Raw genomic sequence first — 21,128 nt, forward strand, 5'->3', positions numbered from 1 at the left:
GTCTTTCATTTCCTAATAATTGCTCCCCAACAGTTGATTTCTTCAAACCAAGCTGCTTACCTATTGCAGATTCAGTCTTCCCAGCCTGGTGCAGGTCTACAATTTTGATTCTGGTGTCCTTCGACAGCTCTTTGGTCTTGGCCATAGTGGAGTTTGGAGTGTGACTTTTTGAGGTTGTGGACAGGTGTCTTTTATACTGATAACGAGTGGAGGACAGAGGAGCCTCTTAAAGAATAAGTTACAGGTCTGTGAGAGCCAGAAATTTTGCTTGTTTGTAGGTGACCAAATACTTATTTTCCACCATAATTTGCAAATAAATTCATTAAATATTCCTACAATGTGATTTCTGGATTTGTTTTTCTAATTTTGTCTGTCATAGTTGAAGTGTACCTATGATGAAAATTACAGGCCTCTCATCTTTTTAAGTGGGAGAACTTGCACAATTGGTGGCTGACTAAATACTTTTTTGCCCCACTGTACATGCGACTGTATTGGCAGGGAGCAAGCCCATGATTAGAGATCTCCTCCATTGTGTCCTCCTAGGAGGCCTGCTCACAAGTTGCTGACAGAAACCATACTGTAGCCAAAAGCTCTCCTCTAAAATATGTAGCAGCTTATGATAGTCTAACATGTTTCAACACACTAAACATCAGGGCCACTGTGGGAGTACTTGTCAAAAGTGCTCGGCTGTGTGTGTGCCTCTGGAGAGAAAAAAAAATCATACAAAGCAAATCTCGCCTCTTGTCTTCCAACTCGGGTTGCCTTCCGTTTTTCTCCTGAACTCATCTGACCTGCTCTTTATTTCTGTGATCAAGACAGCACCGATGACTCCCACCAATTAAAAACAATATCCCACACTAGTTTTCTCTCTCTCTCTCTCTCTCTCTCTCTCTCTCTCTCTCTCTCTCTCTCTCTCTCTCTCTCTCTCTCTCTCTCTCTCTCTCTCTAAAAAAATGCAGAAGCACGCTGTGTCGGTACTAAGTGGTGATGATGATGTTGACTTCATCCACAGTACTCTTAAAAGGCGTTGAGGTTTAAAAGCAGATGATGGGAGTGATGATTTGGAATCTGTTAAAACTAAATAGCCTCTGGGTCCTTAATTATTAATGCAAAGTAGGGGGTTTAAGGCTGCCTTCAACACTCATTTGCTGAGTTTTCCACGGAGACCTGGACTGCAGCATTTATAATGAGTGTGATTAAAGTAGGCGTACATACCCCTCTCCGAACTTCAGGTGTTGAGTCTGGCCTGCTCTCTTTCTGAGAGTGGTAATAAGGTCATTCTCTATTTCTCTCTGTCCCCTAGCTCCCTATCTCCCCCTCTCCAAATCACGGAGAGATATTTATGACACTGACCTTTCCCGCTGTAAGCTGAAAGTTAAACACACTGCGCTTCTATTGATCCCTGCACCAGGCAATTAAAACTCCGTATGAGAGGAAATCGTTTGCACTTGCTATATGACACATGGGCTGGTGGCCTGCCAAAACGCCTCTCGGTAGAATATAAATTCTCTCCATCCGACTGAATCGAACCCTAACTGGGCCTGAAAGATGGCCATATTGAATGTGTACCTTGATTGTGGCGCTATCTGGCATAATGGACACGCTTGAGCAGCTCAATGCTCTCCTGTGTGCCCCATCTCCTAGGAGCTCCCAATTGGATCCCTAGCAAGAGAGAGAGAAACATGAAGTTAGTTTTTATGGAGAGATGGATAATTCCGGAGCAGGATAATTCCAAAGTGTCTTGTCTGGGGGAGCCCAATGATGTGAGCCATCGGAGCGTGGAAGCTTCCTACACAGACCCAATCAGCATCGGCGGTGAGGACGCTGGTCCCGCCGCTTATGGAAATGAGCTATTGACATCTCTCTGCACTGATTGCTACAATAGACAGCTCTGCATCTGTAATGACACATTCTTTGTTCACAACACGCTAATGGCCTCACCGGTGGCGGTAGCTCTGTCTTTCTCAACAGAAGCCGATTTTCATTTGTCAAAGAAATCGCTGTAATTGAAATCGCACGATTGACCTACCTTGATCTTTCCCGTTCTCTGTATTGTCTATGCTTTTTGCAGTCACAATTTTCTGGCAGGCCAAACCGCTATAGCTGTAACACAGTTAGCCATACTATTTCATCCCTTTTTTCTTTTCCCCCAGGTGTGCTGCTGTGTGTGTTTAACAGTGGTGGTGGGGGGGGTCGGGCCCTGAGCTGTGTGAAAGGGTTAAATGCCAGTGAGCTGTAGTGGATCTCACACCTTCTCTGCTCCGTGACACTGATGGGGATGATAGGCGCTGCAAGATATCCCAGGGGGGAACGCACTTCTCTTCCCCCGTACCTTCTGCCACCCTCCCTCTCTACCCTCATGTCCCCCTGTCCCCTCACCCCCTGCCATCCTGTCCCTCCGCATTATCTGATCTTGTGTAAAGTCCACTGATCATCACCACAAACACACTTGGGTTTGCTTTCTGTCTTCTTCTTTCCATCTCTTTCTATTTCTCTCTCACTCACACGAATATCAACTCCGACACACTCCAGTGCCTTCGGTGAGGAGAGAGGGTGAGTGTGTTTTTGCCATTGAGCAGAGATGATAGTGTAGGAAGGCTGGCTCCATGTGATGAGAAATAGTATAAGAATGGAGAGCTCTCTCACGTCTCATTCCAGGCAATATATCTGAGGGCAGATACTGTCTTTTTATCGATGGACTGCCTGCCCCATGGAATACAGAGTGAGAGGAAGAAGAGATAAACAAACGGCAGACTCATATGCTTGCCAGCTCTGTGATCAGACAAAGACCTGGTAAAATAAATAATCTGTTGATGGTGTGAGGTTAATGACTCTGTGTGTGTGTGTGCCTGCCTGCACGTCTGTCCGTTTGCATGCGTCCGTGCAAGCATTTGTGTTTCTGTCCATGATTGTCCATGTGACAGCATGACCAGTGCCAAGGGACACCGCTATCTCCCTAGCCACCTTCTCTCCCCTTAAGCATCACTGCACAACCCAAAATCCACTTCCGTTTGTCATTGAGAGGCATCTCTCTGTGCTTTGCGATGTCTTTGGCATGGGAGCCGCCATTTCAAATCAACAAATCAGCCGTAATTCAATAAATGTATCGATCACTCACTTCCCCTGGGCCTGCCTGCTGTGGCTGTCGGGGCATTAGAAGAAGAACGTGGAAAAGCATTTGCGACTAAAGGGATAGGACGCGAGGACAAGGTCTGATGGAGATTAGGTTAGAAGGGGAGACTGTACTAGGATTTATCCTTTCCTCTCATCCTGTGTGTCCCAAATGGCATCCTATTCCCTACATAGTGCACAGCTTTTGACCAGGGCCTGTAGAGCTCTGGTCTACAGTAGTGCACTATGTAGGGAATAGGATGCCATTTGGGACGCTGCCTTCCTCTCCGTTGTTTGATGATTAATCGAAACCCATTAGTATGGCGCCCAGAACGGTGAATTCACTCTTAATTAGTTTCTTTTTTACCCCGGTTTCTCCTCTGCTTTGGCACGGGGGTACGTATTATCTACACAATGAGAGATTGGCACGCAGCTTATCTGATCCTCGCACTAGTCACAGGCAGCTGTTGTATTATTGCTGTTCGCTGCAGTATCAGAAGGCTAAGCCGTTGTGGAACGGCATCTAGGGCTTTAGAATACATTACACCAGCATGTGTACACACACACACACACACACACACACACACACACACACAAACAGGCGCAGAGTCAAACAGACAGCACACACACTAAGCGGACTCAGGAGAAGGGCTTTTAGAGGTGGTGTGAAGGTATGAGAGACAGATTGTCTCTAAGTTGATCTTTCAGAGGAGGGCGGTGTGTGTGCGTATATAGGAGAACGGGGGGAAAAAAGCCTCTTGATCTATTGGGATTCTGTGATGGGGTGTGGTGAACCAGGGTGGAGAGAGAAGCTGCACACTCAGAGCAACACACACACTAACGTTAAAAAGACACCGATCCAGTGTTTACCCCCTGCTGATTTCTCAGGCCCTGTGTGGGAATGGGTTCAAGTGTCATCCAGTGTACTCAGATCAGCTCTTTCTCCTTCCCCTCTCCCTCCCCGTGTCGCTCTGCCACCACCATTAGCCAGACCTGTCACTGGCTGCCATGACTTGTTTGTGTTTAAAACCCCCCATGTTAATGTTTGTTAAAAAAGCTTGACATAAAAACAAAACCTCCCCGCCGGATATCTTTATGACCACATTCTGTGCAAATACTTAAGCGGTTAGTTAAAATGTCCAACGTGGCAATCGGTCTGTCTGCCGTGTTTGTTTGACCAGAACCAGAGCATGTGATGGAGCTATTGGAAACCCTGCTCATCACCGCTCTGGCCCTCCACGTCCAATCGGTCTGTCTGCTGTGTTTGTTTGACCAGAACCAGAGCATGTGATGGAGCTATTGGAAACCCTGCTCATCCGCCTCTCTGGCCCTCCACGTCCAATCGGTCTGTCTGCCGTGTTTGTTTGACCAGAACCAGAGTATGTGATGAGTGGAGCTATTGGAAACCCTGCTCATCGCCGCTCTGGCCCTCCACGTCCAATCGGTCTGTCTGCCGTGTTTGTTTGACCAGAACCAGAGTATGTGATGAGTGGAGCTATTGGAAACCCTGCTCATCGCCGCTCTGGCCCTCCACGTCCAATCGGTCTGTCTGCCGTGTTTGTTTGACCAGAACCAGAGTATGTGATGAGTGGAGCTATTGGAAACCCTGCTCATCGCCGCTCTGGCCCTCCACGTCCTTTCTAACCACTCTGCTAAAAACCACTTCGCTCTCACAGGAAAAATAAACTGCCGCTGCAAATTTGATCCATTTAATAAACTCACAATTGAACAAAAACCAGTCTATTGACTACCTGCACCTACCCTTTGGTTTTGAAGTATTGAAACCAAACCATGTGGATTTGCCCCACCTTCCCTGAACGACGACTCACCACTACATATAGGCTGCATCTCAATCAATAAAAAATCATTATTTTAGGTGCTCCTAACTTTTTTAAGTTGGGAGCACCAGTGCCACCTGCTACCTCTCTAAGCAGTCAATCAGTACACCTGGCCAAGCCGACTCCTCTATAGTCTCTAGTGTCTACACCTGGATGTGGCTTGCTGCCCTATTGGGGCAGCACCATAGACATATTCTGTGTTTATAGGCTGACATCAGTAGCCATGGGGCCAGAGATTCAGAGACCTGTTCAAGAGGTTAGAGAGGCAGACTACTATCCAGAAGGTTGCTGGTTTATATCCTGGTAAGGGCAATGATCTAACAATCTCAAGGAAGGTTTTTGGTTTGAAATCCCATGTTCCATCCATCCAGTCAGTCAGTACAGCAGCTGGATGTGGCCTGCTTTCCCAATGTGTGAGACAACTGTGTTTTCAGTCATCACAAACTTGTCAAAGACAGCTTAGGGGATTGGATGAGGGTCGTTGGGTGTAATTCCATTGAACAGAATGATGGGTGAAAATTGCACACATTCTTCACTCCATTAATCCTTTAGCCAGGTTGTTATTCCGTTGGCAAGCGAGAGAGACCGAGAGCTTATGTAGTTTACAGTCGTTCCCATTGCCACCGATGTGATTCGTCACACAGGGAAAGCCCCCATCCCATCATTACTATTCTGTAAATGGATTCCACATGAAGCCTGACTGCATTAGCGGGGCCTGTAATACGGGCCCTATAAAGGTCACAATAATGATATGTAAACGTGTCGCACGCCGAGGCGGCCCACTTCTCTAAAGAGCGATCGAGTCCGTTAAAGAGATATTGTCGAGCGGCTACAACAGGCTCCCCGTTAACCTCGGGCTCGTTACACACTGGAGATACTCAATAATATTTTACTAGGCTGCCCATCTTGTTTCTGCCCATCTTGCCTCTGCCACACACAGTGGACAGCTGGGCTTTAGGCTGATTCAGCTATCTGTTGAGTTCTGTCACTGCATTAGCCAACCCCATCTGACTGATCATCATTTACTGTGTGTGTGTGTGTGTGTGTGTGTGTCATTCATGGACTTTGTCACTCAGGCCAAATTAAACTTTTATTCATGGGATGGTGATTGTCTACAATGGAGGTCAGAGTAAGGTAGTGTTTGTGTGGGAATTTAAGAGAGCTGTTAATTATCCCTAGAATATCTTTAGAAAGGGAATGTTGTTGTGTGGGAATTTAAGAGAGCTGTTAATTATCCCTAGAATATCTTTAGAAAGGGAATGTGTTGTGTGGGAATTTAAGAGAGCTGTTAATTATCCCTAGAATATCTTTAGACAGGGAATGTGTTGTGTGGGAATTTAAGAGAGCTGTTAATTATCCCTAGAATATCTTTAGAAAGGGAATGTGTTGTGTGGGAATTTAAGAGAGCTGTTAATTATCCCTAGAATATCTTTAGAAAGGGAATGTGTTGTGTTGGTGTGGCGCTACTTCACATCCTGTGCTGTGTTTTCTAACCTGATGTGTGTGTCTGTCTCTCTGATCTGTTCCTGTGCTGTCTGTGTGTTGCAGACCTGCGAGAGATAGTATTTGTGATCCAGAGCCAGAGTAACTCATTCCACATGAGTTGGGCGGAGAGACAGCGAGCAGACCTGTTACAACAGACTCAGAGCCTCACACAGGTACCACCAGCACCACTTAAAGAAACAAACACAGCAAATGTTTTACTATCCTTTTGGGGAACTACAATTGACTTCCTTTCCATTTTCCCTAACCCTAACCCTAATTCTAACCCTAATTGTAACCCTAAACCTAACCTCTATGCCTAAAATAGCCTTTGTCCTCATTGTCCCCACGATGGAGAATTCCTTGTTTTACTACCCTTGTGGGGACTTTTGTGGATTTCCAGGACCCACAAGGATAGTAATATATACACACACAGGTTTATATTATATATCAAACTTATTCAGCTGTATATTTCTATAAAAAGTCGCTGTGTGTAAGACAGTCACTTGCAGGACCTCGCAGTTTTTGTTTGTGTGTGCGTGCATATCATGGCGCCGAAGAACATGGCTGACGTTTTACATTCTCCCAACCAATTGTGATTTATTAATTTTTTTGTGGCTTTTTGTGTTACTTATTTTTTTACTTATTGTGTGCATTATGTTGTTGCTACCGTCTCTTGTGACCAAAAATAACTTCTGGACATCAGAAAAGCAATTACTCACCACGGACTGGAAGAAACTTTTTCTGAGTCCGACAAGAAGGATATCCTTGCTTTCACTGGAACAGGTCCAGATCCACGCCTTTTGCGTGATGAAAAGATGCCGGAAAAGGGGACGAAGATCGGAGATCCTTCTGAGAAGCCGGAGGCGAGCGAGTAAACTCCCAATGCCTTCCATTCTCCTTGCTAACATGCAATCGTTAGAAAAGAAAATTGATGGCTTATTATTAAGATTATCCTACCAACGGGACATTAAAAACTGTAACATCCTATGTTTCACTGAGACGTGGCTGTACGAGGAAACAGACAATCTAGAGCTGGCGGGATTTTCTATGCACCGGCAGAACAGAGACGCTACCTCTGGTAAGATGAGGGGTGGGGGTGTGTGTCTTTTTGTCAATAACAGCTGGTGCCTGATGTCTAATATTTAAGAAGTCTCAAGGTATTGGTCGCCTGATGAAGAGTACCTTATGATAAGTTGTAGACGACACCATCTACCAAGAGAGTTCTCATTTGTATTATTCGTAGCCGTCTATTTACCACCACAAAGCAAAGCTGACACTAAGACCTCTCAACCGAACCTGTAAGGCCATAAGCAAAGAAGAAAATGCTCACCCAGAAGTGGCGCTCCTAGTGGCCGGGGACTTTAATGCAGAAAAACTTATATCAGTTTTACCAAATTTTTACCAGCATGTCACATGTGCAACCAGGGGGAAAAAACTCCAAGACCACATTTACTCCACACACAGAGATGCATACAAAGCTCTCCCCCGCCCTCCATTGGGAAAATCTGACCACAGTTCTATCCTCCTGATTTCTGCTTACGAGCAAAAACTAAAGTAGGAAGTACCAGTGACTCGCTCCATACGGAACTGGTTAGATGAGGCGGATGCTACACTACAGAACTGTTATGCTAGCACAGACTGGAAAATCTTCCGGGAGTCATCCAATGGCATTGAGGAATACACCACCTCAGTCATTGGCTTCATCAATAAGTGCATCGACGATGTCGTCCCCACAGTGACTGTACGTACATATCCCAACCAGAAGCCATAGATTACAGGAAACATCTGCATCAAGATAAAGGCTAGAGCTGCCACTTTCAAGGAGCGGTATCCGACGCTTATAAGATATCCCGCTATGCCCTCAGACGAACCATCAAACAAGCAAATCATCAATACAGGATTAAGATTGAATCCTACTACACCGGCCCTGACCCTCTTCAGATGTGGCAGGGCTTGAAAACTATTACGGACTACAAAGGGAAACCCAGACGCGAGCTGCCCAGTGACGCGTGCCTACCAGACAAGCTAAATGCCTTTTATGTTCGCTTCGAAGAAAGCAACACTGAAGCATGCACGAGAGCACCAGCTGTTCTGGATGACTGTGTGATAATGCTCTCGGTAGCCAATGTGAACAAAGCCTTTAAACAGGTCAACATTCACAAAGCTGCTGAGCCAGATGGATTACCAGGACGTGTACTCAAAGCATGCGCGGACCAACTGTCAAGTGTCTTCACTGACATTTTCAACCTCTCCCTGACAGTCTGTAATACCTACATGTTTCAAGCAGACCACCATAGTCCCTGTGCCCAAGGAAGTGAAGTTAACCTGCCTAAATGATTACCGCCCCATGGCACTCACGTCGGTAGCCATGAAGTGCTTCGAAAGGCTGGTCATGGCTCACATCAACAGCATCCTCCCGGACACCATAGACCCACTCCAATTCGCATACCGCCCCAACAGATCCACAGAAGACACATTCTCAATCGCACTCCACACCGCCCTTTCTTACCTGGACAAAGGGAACACCTATGTGAGAATGCTGTTCATCGACTACAGCTCAGCGTTCAACACCATAGTGCCCACGAAGCTCATCACTAAGCTAAGGATTCTGGGACTAAACACCTCCCTCTGCAACTGGATCCTGGACTTCCTGACGGGCCGCCCCCAGGTGGTAAGAGTCGGCAACAATACATCTGCCACGCTGATCCTGAACACTGGGGCCCCTCAGGGGTGTGTGCTTAGTCCCTTCCTTCCTGTACTCCCTGTTCACCCACGAATGCGTGGCCAACCACGACTCCAACACCATCATTAAGTTTGCTGACGACACAACAGTGATAGGCATGATCACCGACAACAATGAGACGGCCTATAGGGAGGAGGTCAGAGAACTGGCAGTGTGGTACCAGGACAACAACCTTTCCCTCAATGTGAGCAAGACAAAGGAGCTGATCGTGGACTACAGGAAAAGGTAGTCCGAACAGGCCCCCATTAACATCAACGGGGTTGTAGTGGAATGGGTCGGGAGTTTCAAGTTCCTTGGTGTCCACATCACCAACGAACTATCATGGTCCAAATGTACCAAGACAGTCGTGAGTCACTTGGCTCTGTCATAACCTCACATGGTCTCTCCTATCATTGATATGCAGACGACACACAATTAATCTTCTCCTTTCCCCCTTCTGATGACCAGGTGGCGAATCGCATCTCTGCATGTCTGGCAGACATATCCGTGTGGATGACGGATCACCACCTCAAGCTGAACCTCGGCAAGACGGAGCTGCTCTTCCTCCCGGGGAAGGACTGCCCGTTCCATGATCTCGCCATCACGGTTGACAACTCCATTGTGTCCTCCTCCCAGAGCGCTAAGAACCTTGGCGTGATCCTGGACAACACCCTGTCGTTCTCAACTAACATCAAGGCGGTGGCCCGTTCCTGTAGGTTCATGCTCTACAACATCCGCAGAGTACGACCCTGCCTCACACAGGAAGCGGCGCAGGTCCTAATCCAGGCACTTGTCATCTCCCGTCTGGATTACTGCAACTCGCTGTTGGCTGGGCTCCCTGCCTGTGCCATTAAACCCCTACAACTCATCCAGAACGCGCCGCAGCCCGTCTGGTGTTCAACCTTCCCAAGTTCTCTCACGTCACCCCGCTCCTCCGCTCCCTCCACTGGCTTCCAGTTGAAGCTCGCATCCGCTACAAGACCATGGTGCTTGCCTACGGAGCTGTGAGGGGAACGGCACCTCAGTACCTCCAGGCTCTGATCAGGCCCTACACCCAAACAAGGGCACTGCGTTCATCCACCTCTGGCCTGCTCGCCTCCCTACCACTGAGGAAGTACAGTTCCCGCTCAGCCCAGTCAAAACTGTTCGCTGCTCTGGCCCCCCAATGGTGGAACAAACTCCCTCACGACGCCAGGACAGCGGAGTCAATCACCACCTTCCGGAGACACCTGAAACCCCACCTCTTTAAGGAATACCTAGGATAGGATAAAGTAATCCCTCTCACCCCCCTTCCCCCTGAAAAGATTTAGATGCACTACTGTTCCACTGGAGGTCATAAGGTGAATGCACCAATTTGTAAGTCGCTCTGGATAAGAGCGTCTGCTAAATGACTTAAATGTAAATGTTAAATGTGAAGAGGGCACAACAAAACCTATTCCACCTCATGAGACTGAAAAGATTTGACATGGGCCCCCAGATCCTCAAAAGGTTCTACAGCTGCTCCATCGTGAGCATCCTGACCGGTTGCATCACCACCTCGTATGGCAACTGCTCTGCATCTGACCGTAAGGCGCTACAGAGGGCACAGTACATCACTGGGGCCAAGCTTCCTGCCATCCAGGAGGCGTTGTCAGAGGAAAGCCCATAGGAAAGCCCCCCCCCCCCCGCTACCTTTCCCCCTCTTGTACACTGCTGCTACTCGCTGTTAGTTTGTTACCTATGCATAGTCACTTCGCCCCCACCTACATGTACAGAATACCTCAGCTAGCCTGTACCCCTGCACTCTGACTCGGTACCGGTGCCCCCTGTATATAGCCTCGTTATTCTTATTGTGTTACTTTTTATTATTACTTCTAATTTTAGCCTACTTGGTAAATATTTTCTTCTTCTTGAACTGCACTGTTGGTTAAGGGCTTGTAAGTAAGCATTTCACGGTAATATCTACACTTTGTATTCGGCGCATGTGGCAAATAAAGTTAGATTTGTATGAGTAAGGAGGCTGTGGCTGTTTTGGAGTCTTGGGACCAAGCTCCCCCACCCTTGCCACACACACCCCACCTAGTCTACTCCGATTAAAGCATACTGTGTCTCTGTGATGGCTGTGTCTCTTTGACCATGAGTCACCTCTCAATCAGCCTCCCATTCCTCTGCTCTACTCCATGTCCACACTCTCCACAACCACATCATGCTCTGTCTCTGTCTCTCTCCATCTCTCTCTCCTGCTCAAATAAAATAAAATAATTTGTCACATGCACCAAATACAACAGGTGTAGAGACCTTCCCGTGAAATGCTTACTTACAAAAACCCTTAGCCAACGATGCAGTTTAAAAAAAAAAAAGTTTAAAAAAAAGAAACACTATAAAATAACAATAACAAGGCTATATACAGGGGGTACCGGTACTGAGTCAATGTGCGGGTGCACAGGTTAGTTGAGTTAATTGAGGTAATTTGTACATGTAGGTAGGGGTAAAGTGACTATGCATAGATAATAAACAGTGAGTAGCAACAGTGTAAAAACAAAGGGGGGGTTCAATGCAAATAGTCTGCTGCTGATTATGAGTCTGCACACACACAGTGGCCATCACCAAAACTCTGCTTCCTCATGCCACTCAAATCTGGCAATCGTTTTTTTTTAGAAGTCGCGTAAAGCCATGGCTTTTTGTCCTTGCCGCCTGCCTGGTGTTTGAACTGACTTATTTCTTACTACCTAAGGTGAGTTGAAAGTCAAGTTTAGATGGGTGAACATACCATTATGAGCCTCGTTATGTTGTTGGTGTGTATATGGGGCTTGACTGAGCTGCTGGCAAACCCCCGGCTGACTAATATGGCTAACACACTGGACACAGACTAGGGTTAATGAGTTACAGTCCAGTACTATGATGGTGGGATGGTAGGTGTTTGTGGGACATTGCTGTTGAGTAGCATGAGTATTTAAATCAATCTGGAGAGAGGCTGTCTGTCTGTGAGCAGCATGGTCCCCCTTGGTCTCCAGTCTGCTGTTTGGAGTGGATGAAGTCATGAACCCTTGTTTTCCTCTCTGTGTGAGACTACCTCAGGCCACTACTGATTACCTCACATGCCCTTCAACTCAGAATCAGAGAAGGTTTGATTGAAACCAAGTTTGTGTTTTCATCTCCAAAAGCAATTTTTCGAGCAGTGCATAGGGCAGTACCATTAGGCTACACACAGTTTGTTTGTTTTAGAATAGCCATTGTATAGGTACTTAGTAAAGCTGGGTGATATGGACAAAAATCCATATTGTGATAAATTGCCTGAATTGATGCGATAAAAAGAGCGATAAGTTCATAGCATTAATGTGCTCCACCGTTTTCTAACATGATCCTTTAAACTACTACTAGTAGTTTGATGATTGTAGCCATCAATTGTCCAATAAACAATCACCCATATTAGCTAACTTTATTTCATTTCAAAATTCACATTTTTCTATATATGCTACTTATCGTAATGGATGATACCGTGTGTCTCATGTGTCTCTGCTGTCTCTAACTAATACCAGAATCTTTGAGGACTGTCCTTCCAAAGGTTCCTTAGGTTGTCCTTCCTCCTGCTGTAAACAAACGACTTCTTTGGTTACTCTGCTCTAAATTGACTACCTCTTAGCGTTAAAGTAAATACTTTGTTAGTTACTCTAAAGAAATGACTTCCTTGGGTTACTTCTGTAAAGACTCCCTTGGTCACTCTTAAATACGTCTTTATGTTACTGCTGTAAAGTAAAGACTTCCAGAGGTCCCACTGCTGTACAGTAACAAGGGTTTCCCTGTCTGGCTTGACTTAAACACCGTTTTTTCTTTTCAGACACCCCCTCCAGTCCTGCTCCTCCACAGTCTGACAGACAATGAGGGAGACTGGAGCATCCTTCCTCTGCTGCCTTAGTAAGTGCTCGGGCCTGTCAGCTTTCAAAAGAGCAGCAACATCCACAAAGACTTCCATCTTGTAATTCCATACAGTACAGTTAGGGACATAACGATTCACCGGTAGGCATTGGTCCCCGGTTCAAATGTTTAAGATATGAGTGCAAGGCCTGCGGGATCCCAAACCGATCCAAATGTAGCATCTATCAGTCAGAAAATCTATTCAAACTTTACGATTCGGCTGCTCTTTTTTTTTTTTTGGCTCAAATTACTTTATTTTTACCTTCTGAAAATACCGATCATATTTTGTGACAACTGTGTCCTCTCCTTCAGTGTCAAACTAAGAATGTAATTATGTTGACAGTCATTGATCTGCAAGTCATTTTGCATGCCGAATAACCCCAGGCAATATCAGTAGCCTATTTTAAATTGCACGCTGTGTGCAGCTTCACGCGCTGACCATCGAGAGGTACACCTATTCCTGATCTACTCGTCTCTTTCAGCATTCAAATGTTTGTCAAATGGCCTCTGCAATATGAGGCTTTCTTAGCAAATTACATTGGTTGTCATTTAACTGACATTTTTATCAAATCCGTTGTTGAAAAGCGTATGGCTGTCTCCATCTGATAGGGTCAGGTAAAAAAGAGGGGGAAATAATTGCTAACTTTACTAAAAATTTTCGCAAATAACATTGTAACAATATTTGAGGTTCTATGACAGTTTTATTTACTTTGTGCAGCATGATATACTGCAAGGTCTAAACACAATCGTTAATTAGTTTGAATGACTGTTTCTCCTATTGTATAACAGGATTACCTACCATATGATAGTTACCTATAGCTGTCACCTTATGCCCTGTTCGGCCTTTTGCTAGCCTGGGTGCCAGTCTGTTTTGGCTCTCTTGCTAACTCCTTATTGAATTTTCATGCCAAACAATGACAACAATGATGGAGTAGGCAAGCGCACAAACAGATCTGGGACCAGGCTAGCCTTTTGCTACAAGATCAAAACAAATAGTTCATATCATGAATGTATCCACTGGTTCAATAATCTGTGTAAAGGTCTGGCGACCATGACGATGTTTCTGCCTCCTTAGCCTCTCCTCGTTGTTTGGGAAGAACTCATCCTGGTTGGTGTTTCTGGAAGAGGAAACTAACGTCAAGGTGACCAAGCTGCTCCAGGCCCTCAGGAAGTTTGACAGGAGAAAAGTAAGTGATCCACAGATTTAGGATTGTAATAATTATATCTCCACTTAATGACCAATCTGTGTGTGTGTGTGTCTGTCTATCTCTCTCTCACTCTTTAGACCTTTGTTTAGAAAAATAAACTCCAGTACACTGGCATTCTTGTATGTGCCACAGAGTGTCTAATGGATCTCATACTAACATTTTGGCCCAAATTACCTTTACTTGGTACCTTAATCACAGTACATCACTTCTCCTTGGCCAATGACTGAGCACTAGCCGTCTGTCTCAGCTGCTGTAATAGAGTCAGTGGGGTGGACCTAGTCTCGTAAACTCAGACCCTAGCCAACAGCAGGGACTAGAGTCTGGGATTATCGATGGACACTTTTACAAACACAGTATGAGCAGCTTTAGCCGCCCGGCTCACCGGAGGCCCATTGATAATAATGATGTTATGATTGTTTTTTAGCAGCAGCACAGATGCAGGGAGGGTTTTGTTTTGTGTCTTATTAAGGGGATATTAACAATTTTACTCCGAGCTCGTCTCCAGAGCTGCTCTCTCCCTGAGGTTCAGGATCCAGGTGTTGCCGGTTGATTAGCGACTTGTTTTAAACCACAAACAGAAGGCCAATAGAACAGGTTTTGTCCTCCACAGTGTTATTGAGTTAATATCTTTTTTTTTTTTTGAATAACCAGATAACGACAGTTGATAGTGTTGCCTCATTTTTTTCAAAGTAACATCCTATTGAATGCAGCAAAGTGAATGCTTAATCTTTCTGGAGTTTGTTACCATCAATAATTTGTGTAGGTTTTATAAGAGTTTCAAATTACTCTCCTACTGTCAAACATAAAATGTGTAATCTTGGGAATTCACAAATTATGTTTTTGTTGCTAAGATTTATGGGTGAATGATTTGTGTTTTGATAAGCCTCGACAGTTGAAACAGGCATTAAACCAAAGCATGGGAAAGAGACAAAAATCATCCAACGGCCATCCTGATTAGTACATCCCGACACCGTCAAACTAATTCCACCTCCCGGTGGTACACCAGACCTTAACAGAGAACCGAGGTCCAAGTTATTCTCACTCTGAAAAACGATGCATAATAATTAAGTGAACCTTCCATCTGCTAGCCGGGACAGCCTGGAACCTGTAAGGGATCCCAATTCCAAGTGGGAAATAGAATTCATTATTATCTCATCACACAAATCAAATCCAATTGTAGTTTGTCACATGCGACAAATAAAACAGGTGTGGACCTTACCCTGAAATGCTTACTGACAAGCCCTTGACCAACAATGCAGTTTTAAGAAAAAATGTACTAAATAAACAATAGTTTTAAAAAAAGACAAAAAAATGAACACAATAAAATTAAAATAATGAGGCTATATACAGGCTATATACAGAGGGTGTCATTGTGCGGGGTACACACAGTGCTGAGCTCCGAGCACTGTATCAGGGATGAGGAGAGGATGTAGGTGGTCTTATGACTCACTTTGTATACACACTGTATGTGTGACTTCAATTTTGGGTGAATTCGATTCAGTATTAACGCAGGGACCATCTTTACCATGGTCAAATAAAGTCTGAAAATAGTTTTGGGTACTTTAAAAACAACTACTACTAATATAACTGGTAGAGTCCCCTCAGAGATACTGTATGCTTCCGTTTATCAGATTAAAAGAAGTGTATGCATGGAAGCAGTAGTTTTTTTAACAAAGACATACGTACATTTGCCTGTCATGTCGAATTGGGAATAAAGCTTGCTCTTTCTTTACATTTATTTCTGCAACATTTATAATCCTTAATCTCAATGAATACAGCCCAGATGTGTGGTGCGTTACCAGCTATGTCATCATGATGCTGATGATGTCACATCCATCCCTCAGGAGTGGTTCCTGGGTAAACCTCTCCATGACGAGGAGTCGACCATCATCCACCACTACGCCTTTGCAGAGAACCCCTCCATCTTTAAATACCCAGACTTCTCTGCTGCCTGGGCCCTTAGCATCCCCCTGCTTGACAGGTCAGGTCCTAATCTATATCTAACTTCCTTTAACTTTTGTTGTCTCCATCTACCTTTCTTTATAGTTGCAATCTGTGATTTGTACATACATTTTTCGACTTCTAAATTAATTATATGGTTAACTTAACTTAATGAATGCCTCATTCAACTGTCTTGTCCAATCAGAACCCAAAATATAAGCTTGTTTTACTCCATTGTTTGTAAACAATGTCAATTGAAAACAAACACGTCATAGCTTTAAAACATAGTTAGAACTATACATGAGAGAGTGATTACATTTCTTCAGGCACATCTCTCAGCTGTTTACCAAAAAGTGGCGGTGGCCATTTTGTTGTTGTTTGAATTACAGATGGCAGCGTTGAACCCTAGTCTCCATCTACCCTCTAACCCTACGCTCCATCTACCCTCCTTTAAACACTAGTCTCCCTCTACCATCCTTTAACCCTACCTTGGAATTTCTTTCCTTGTCAATGCGTTTGAGCCAATCAGTTGTGTTGTGACAAGGTAGGGGGGTATACAGAAGATAGCACTATCTGGTAAAAGACCAAGTCCATATTATGCCAAGAACAGCTCAAATAAGCAAAGAGAAATGACAGTCCATTACTTTAAGACATGAAGGTCAGTCAATCTGGAAAATGTAAAGAACTTTTAAAGGTTTTTCAAGTGCAGTCACAAAAACCATCAAGGGCTATGATGAAACTGGCTCTCATGAGGACCGCCACAGGAATGGAAGACCCAGAGTTACCTCTGCTGCAGAGGATAAGTTCATTAGAGTTAACTGCACCTCAGAAATTGCAGCCCAAATAAATGCTTCACAGAGTTCAAGTAACAGACACATCTCAACATCACCTGTTCATAGGAGACTGTGTGAATCAGGCCTTCATGGTCGAATTGCTGCAAAGAAACCACTACTAAAGGACACCATAAGAAGAAGAGACTTGCTTGAGCCAAGAAACACCAGCAGTGAACATTAGACCGGTGGAAATTGGTCCTTTCGTCTGATGAGTCCAAATTGGAGATTTTTTGTTCCAACCGCAGTGTCTTTGTGAGACGCGGTTTGGCTGAACGGATGATCTCTGCATGTGTGGTTCCCACCGTGAAGCATGGAGGAAGAGGTGTTATGGTGTGGGGGTGCTTTGCTGGTGACACTGTCAGTGATTTATTTAGAATTCAAGGCACACTTAACCAGCATGACTAAAACAGCATTCTGCAGTGATACGCCATCCTGTCTGGTTTGGGCTTAGTGAAACTATCATTTGTTTTTCAACAGGACAATAACTTAACACACCTCCATGCTGAGTAATTGCTATTTTATCAAGAAGGAGAGTGATTGAGTGCTGCATCAGATGACCTGGCCTCCACAACCAAATTGAGATGTTTTGGTATGAGTTGGACTGCAGAGTGAAGGAAAATCAGTCAATAAATGCTCAGCGTATGTGGGAACTCCTTCAAGACTGTTGGAAAAGCATTCCAGGTGAAGCTGGTTGAGAGAATGCCAAGAGTGTGCAAAGCTGTCATCAAGGCAAAGGGTGGCTATTTGCAGAATCTCAAATATAAAATATATTTAGATTTGTTAACACTTTTTTGGTTATTACATGATTCCATATGTGTTATTTCATAGGTTTGATGTCTTCACTAATATTCAACAATGTAGAAAATAGTAAAAATAAAGAAAAACCCTTCAAATAGTAGGTGTTGTAATATATTTTTTTACGTGAATCACATTTTTATTTGGCGTACCCCCGACGGCATTGCGCATACCCCTGGGGGGTATAGTTTAGGAATACCTGACCTATAGTATTCACTGCTAACATAGATCATGTTTCTTCCCTAGTGGTCTTTAGAAATCTGAATAGCAACCACATATCAGCAATGATGTTCTCTGCTGGACAATATAATGTTTTTTTCATTATATCATCAATCATTGTTACATTCCTAGTGGTCTAGGGAAAATAATCATATTTTATTCAATTCTAACTGCACATTCTAATAGACAGTGATTTGATGTTCCAGGCTCGCAAACAAAGTGAGAGATGATCCACTCAAGTCTGACTTCACTATCGATCTGAAGCATGAGGTAAGATGTATATACGACCGCATTATTGTTATGAGTTCAAATAAAATGTTATTGGTCACATACCCATATTTAGCAGATGTTATTGCGGGTGTAGCGAAATGCTTGGTTCTAATGAAAATGCTTTTAATTAAAGAGTAATTGAAATGATTAGTTTAATATTTTGGCTACAGTTTATGATGGCATGGAGTAAAGCAGATGTTGTTATCGGATCAAAATGTGTGTCACTAACCACGTTTCTATCCACAGTTTTATATGCACTTAAAGTCGTACCGTATAAAACTAATCATGACAGCTCTGATGGAAACAGGACGTTTCGGTACAATTTGATAAATGCAGACAAATAATTTTTTCATTCAACATGGTAGGATCTTTTTGTGTCTAAGATGAATTATGTGTGCAATGGTGGTGGAAACGCCTTTATGCGCAAATATTGATATAAATAGCCTATTGAGATAAACTTGAAGTCACGCAATGATATGGTGTGTGGTCCTCCCACTACGAATCAGGAAACCATTCAGTCTATTAGGCTACAGATGAAATAAGTTACGATGAACTTCACAGGGTGGTGAAAGCGGCACAGTGATCATGATGCTCTTGCCCAAAAAATATTGAGGGTCTTATTCTGGTGACATGATGCTTGACTGGTATTTGACAAATACAAATATCCTTGCTCTTATCCATAATAATGTCATCATGTAGACTAGCCTTCCGGCACTGTATCTGAGAGCTGTTGGCTAGAGTGCAGATGCCAAGACCAGAGTATGCACATTTACTATTTAGTTTTTGTGACAAAACTATCGGTACAGTTGAAAATGCGATGGAAACACATTGAACTTTAGATTTGTATTCAGTACATGAAGATTTAAGTGGTAAAAGTATACTGAACAAAAATATAAACGCAACATGCAACCATTTCAAAGATTTTACTTAGTAGCAGTTCCTAAAAGGAGATCAGTCAATTGTAATAAATTAATTAGGCCCTAATCTATGGATTTCACATGACTGAGAATACAGAGATGCATCTGTTGGTCACATATACCTTAAAAAAAGGTAGGGGCGTGGATCAGAAAAGCAGTCAGTATCTGGTGTGACCACCATTTCCCACATGCAGCGAGACACATTTCCTTCGCATAGAGTTGATCAGGCTGTTGTTTGTGGCCTGTTGTCACGTAGCTAGGAGTGGTGGGTGCGGAGTCGGGCACAGAGAGCAGAGGTTTAGGGAAAACCTTATTTATTCCGGTAAGTAAGGTCACGCCAAAAACAACAGGCGAAAATAATGACCGACCCCAATCAGGACACCAAACATTCCGAAAAATAACAAAACACAACCATCCACAAACACAACAGAGAACAAGCCCGCACAAACGCAGGCGGGCATGGAAGGCTTAAATAACCCTGAAACAAACCCCAAACAAGAAACCGGTGAACATTAACCAACAGCAGCTAGTAGACCGGTGACGACGACCGCCGAGCGCCGCCCGAACAGGAAGAGGAGCCACCTTCGGTGGAAGTCGTGACACCTGTGGAATGTTGTTCCACTCCTCATCAATGGCTGTGCAAAGTTGCTGGATATTCGCAGGAGCTGGAACACGCTGCTGTACACGTCGAGCCAGAATATCCCAAACATGCTCAATGGGTGACATATCTGTGGAGTATGCAGGCCATGGAAGAACTGGGACATTTTCAGCTTCCAGGAATTGTGTACAGATCCTTGTGACTTGGAGCTGTGCATTATCATGCGGAAACTTGAGGGGATGACGGCGGATGAATGGCACAACAATTGGCCTCAGGATCTTGTCACGGTATCTCTGTGTATTCAAATTGCCATTCTCTGACAACATCTCTGGTGGACATTCCTGCCGTCAGCATACCAATTGCATGCTCCCTCAAAACTTGAGACATTTGTGTTGTGTGATAAAACTGCACATTTGAGTGGCCTTTTTTTGTCCCCAGCACAAGATGCACCTGTGTAATGACCATGCTGTTTAATCAGCTTCTTGAAATGCCACACCTGTCAGGTGGATGAATTATTTTGGCAAAGGAGAAATGCTCATTGACAGGGATATAAACAAATGGGTGTGCAACATTTGAGAGAAATAAGCTTTTGTGCGTATGGAAGGTTTCTGGGATCTTTTATTTCAGCTCAGGAAACATGGGACCAACAATTTACATGTTGCATTTATATTTTTGTTCAGTGTACATTGTGTGCACACTATATCATCACGCCATGGTTTTTGCCTGCAACAAGTCCATTTGGTGGAAACACACCACTGGTGTGGTTCTTTATGCAAATTCTAGAATGTTCTCATGAAAATCTGTCGCCAATTGGATGAATATCGAGTTTATGACACTACACATTCTTCAACTTTTATTATCCTTCTCTGCTGTCCCCTGTCCTTTCCTGCTGTTGTTGACAGGAGATTCTATACACGAACATTGTCTTAAGCCTAGTAGATGCTATAATTTAAATATAACCTGGTGTCACAAACTCATTACATCCGACAATAGCCCATTAGAAGCAGTTTCCAGCTACCTCTTCCTTAAGCCCAGCTGGCTGTCACATTGTTGTCTGAGGGACATTCTGGTCTTGTAACTTAAACCTTTCTTTCTCTTCTTCCTTCTTTCTTTTTTTTTTTGCCTCATCTCAGAGCATCTTCCGTCCTTCATTCAGGGGAGAAATAGAATAGCACTCACTGTATGACTTTCTCTCTCCCTCCACTCTCTCACTCCTTCTCTCGGCTGGGTTTTTCTTCCAACTGTCTGGACTCACATTGCCTGTCACATTTCTCTGCCTCATGGATACAGCCTCAGA

At 44.2% G+C, this 21,128-nt stretch overlaps 1 protein-coding gene across 1 annotated transcript in view; it reads left to right on the forward strand.

Annotated features, from left to right (window-relative positions):
* b3glcta (beta 3-glucosyltransferase a) overlaps positions 1 to 21,128 on the forward strand; it is a gene marked incomplete at its 5' end in the record, with an annotated part of 78,143 nt that overhangs the window by 27,518 nt on the left and 29,497 nt on the right. The window contains 5 exons of the mRNA XM_065016544.1: positions 6,498 to 6,607; positions 12,974 to 13,050; positions 14,126 to 14,237; positions 16,103 to 16,239; positions 18,253 to 18,316. Coding sequence (XP_064872616.1) covers positions 6,498 to 6,607; positions 12,974 to 13,050; positions 14,126 to 14,237; positions 16,103 to 16,239; positions 18,253 to 18,316 — 500 coding nt within the window. The remainder of the gene's footprint in view (positions 1 to 6,497; positions 6,608 to 12,973; positions 13,051 to 14,125; positions 14,238 to 16,102; positions 16,240 to 18,252; positions 18,317 to 21,128) is intronic.

Source organism: Oncorhynchus nerka, unplaced genomic scaffold, assembly GCF_034236695.1.
Source record: "Oncorhynchus nerka isolate Pitt River unplaced genomic scaffold, Oner_Uvic_2.0 unplaced_scaffold_13___fragment_8___debris, whole genome shotgun sequence".
In the NCBI taxonomy this organism is placed as follows: domain Eukaryota; kingdom Metazoa; phylum Chordata; class Actinopteri; order Salmoniformes; family Salmonidae; genus Oncorhynchus; species Oncorhynchus nerka.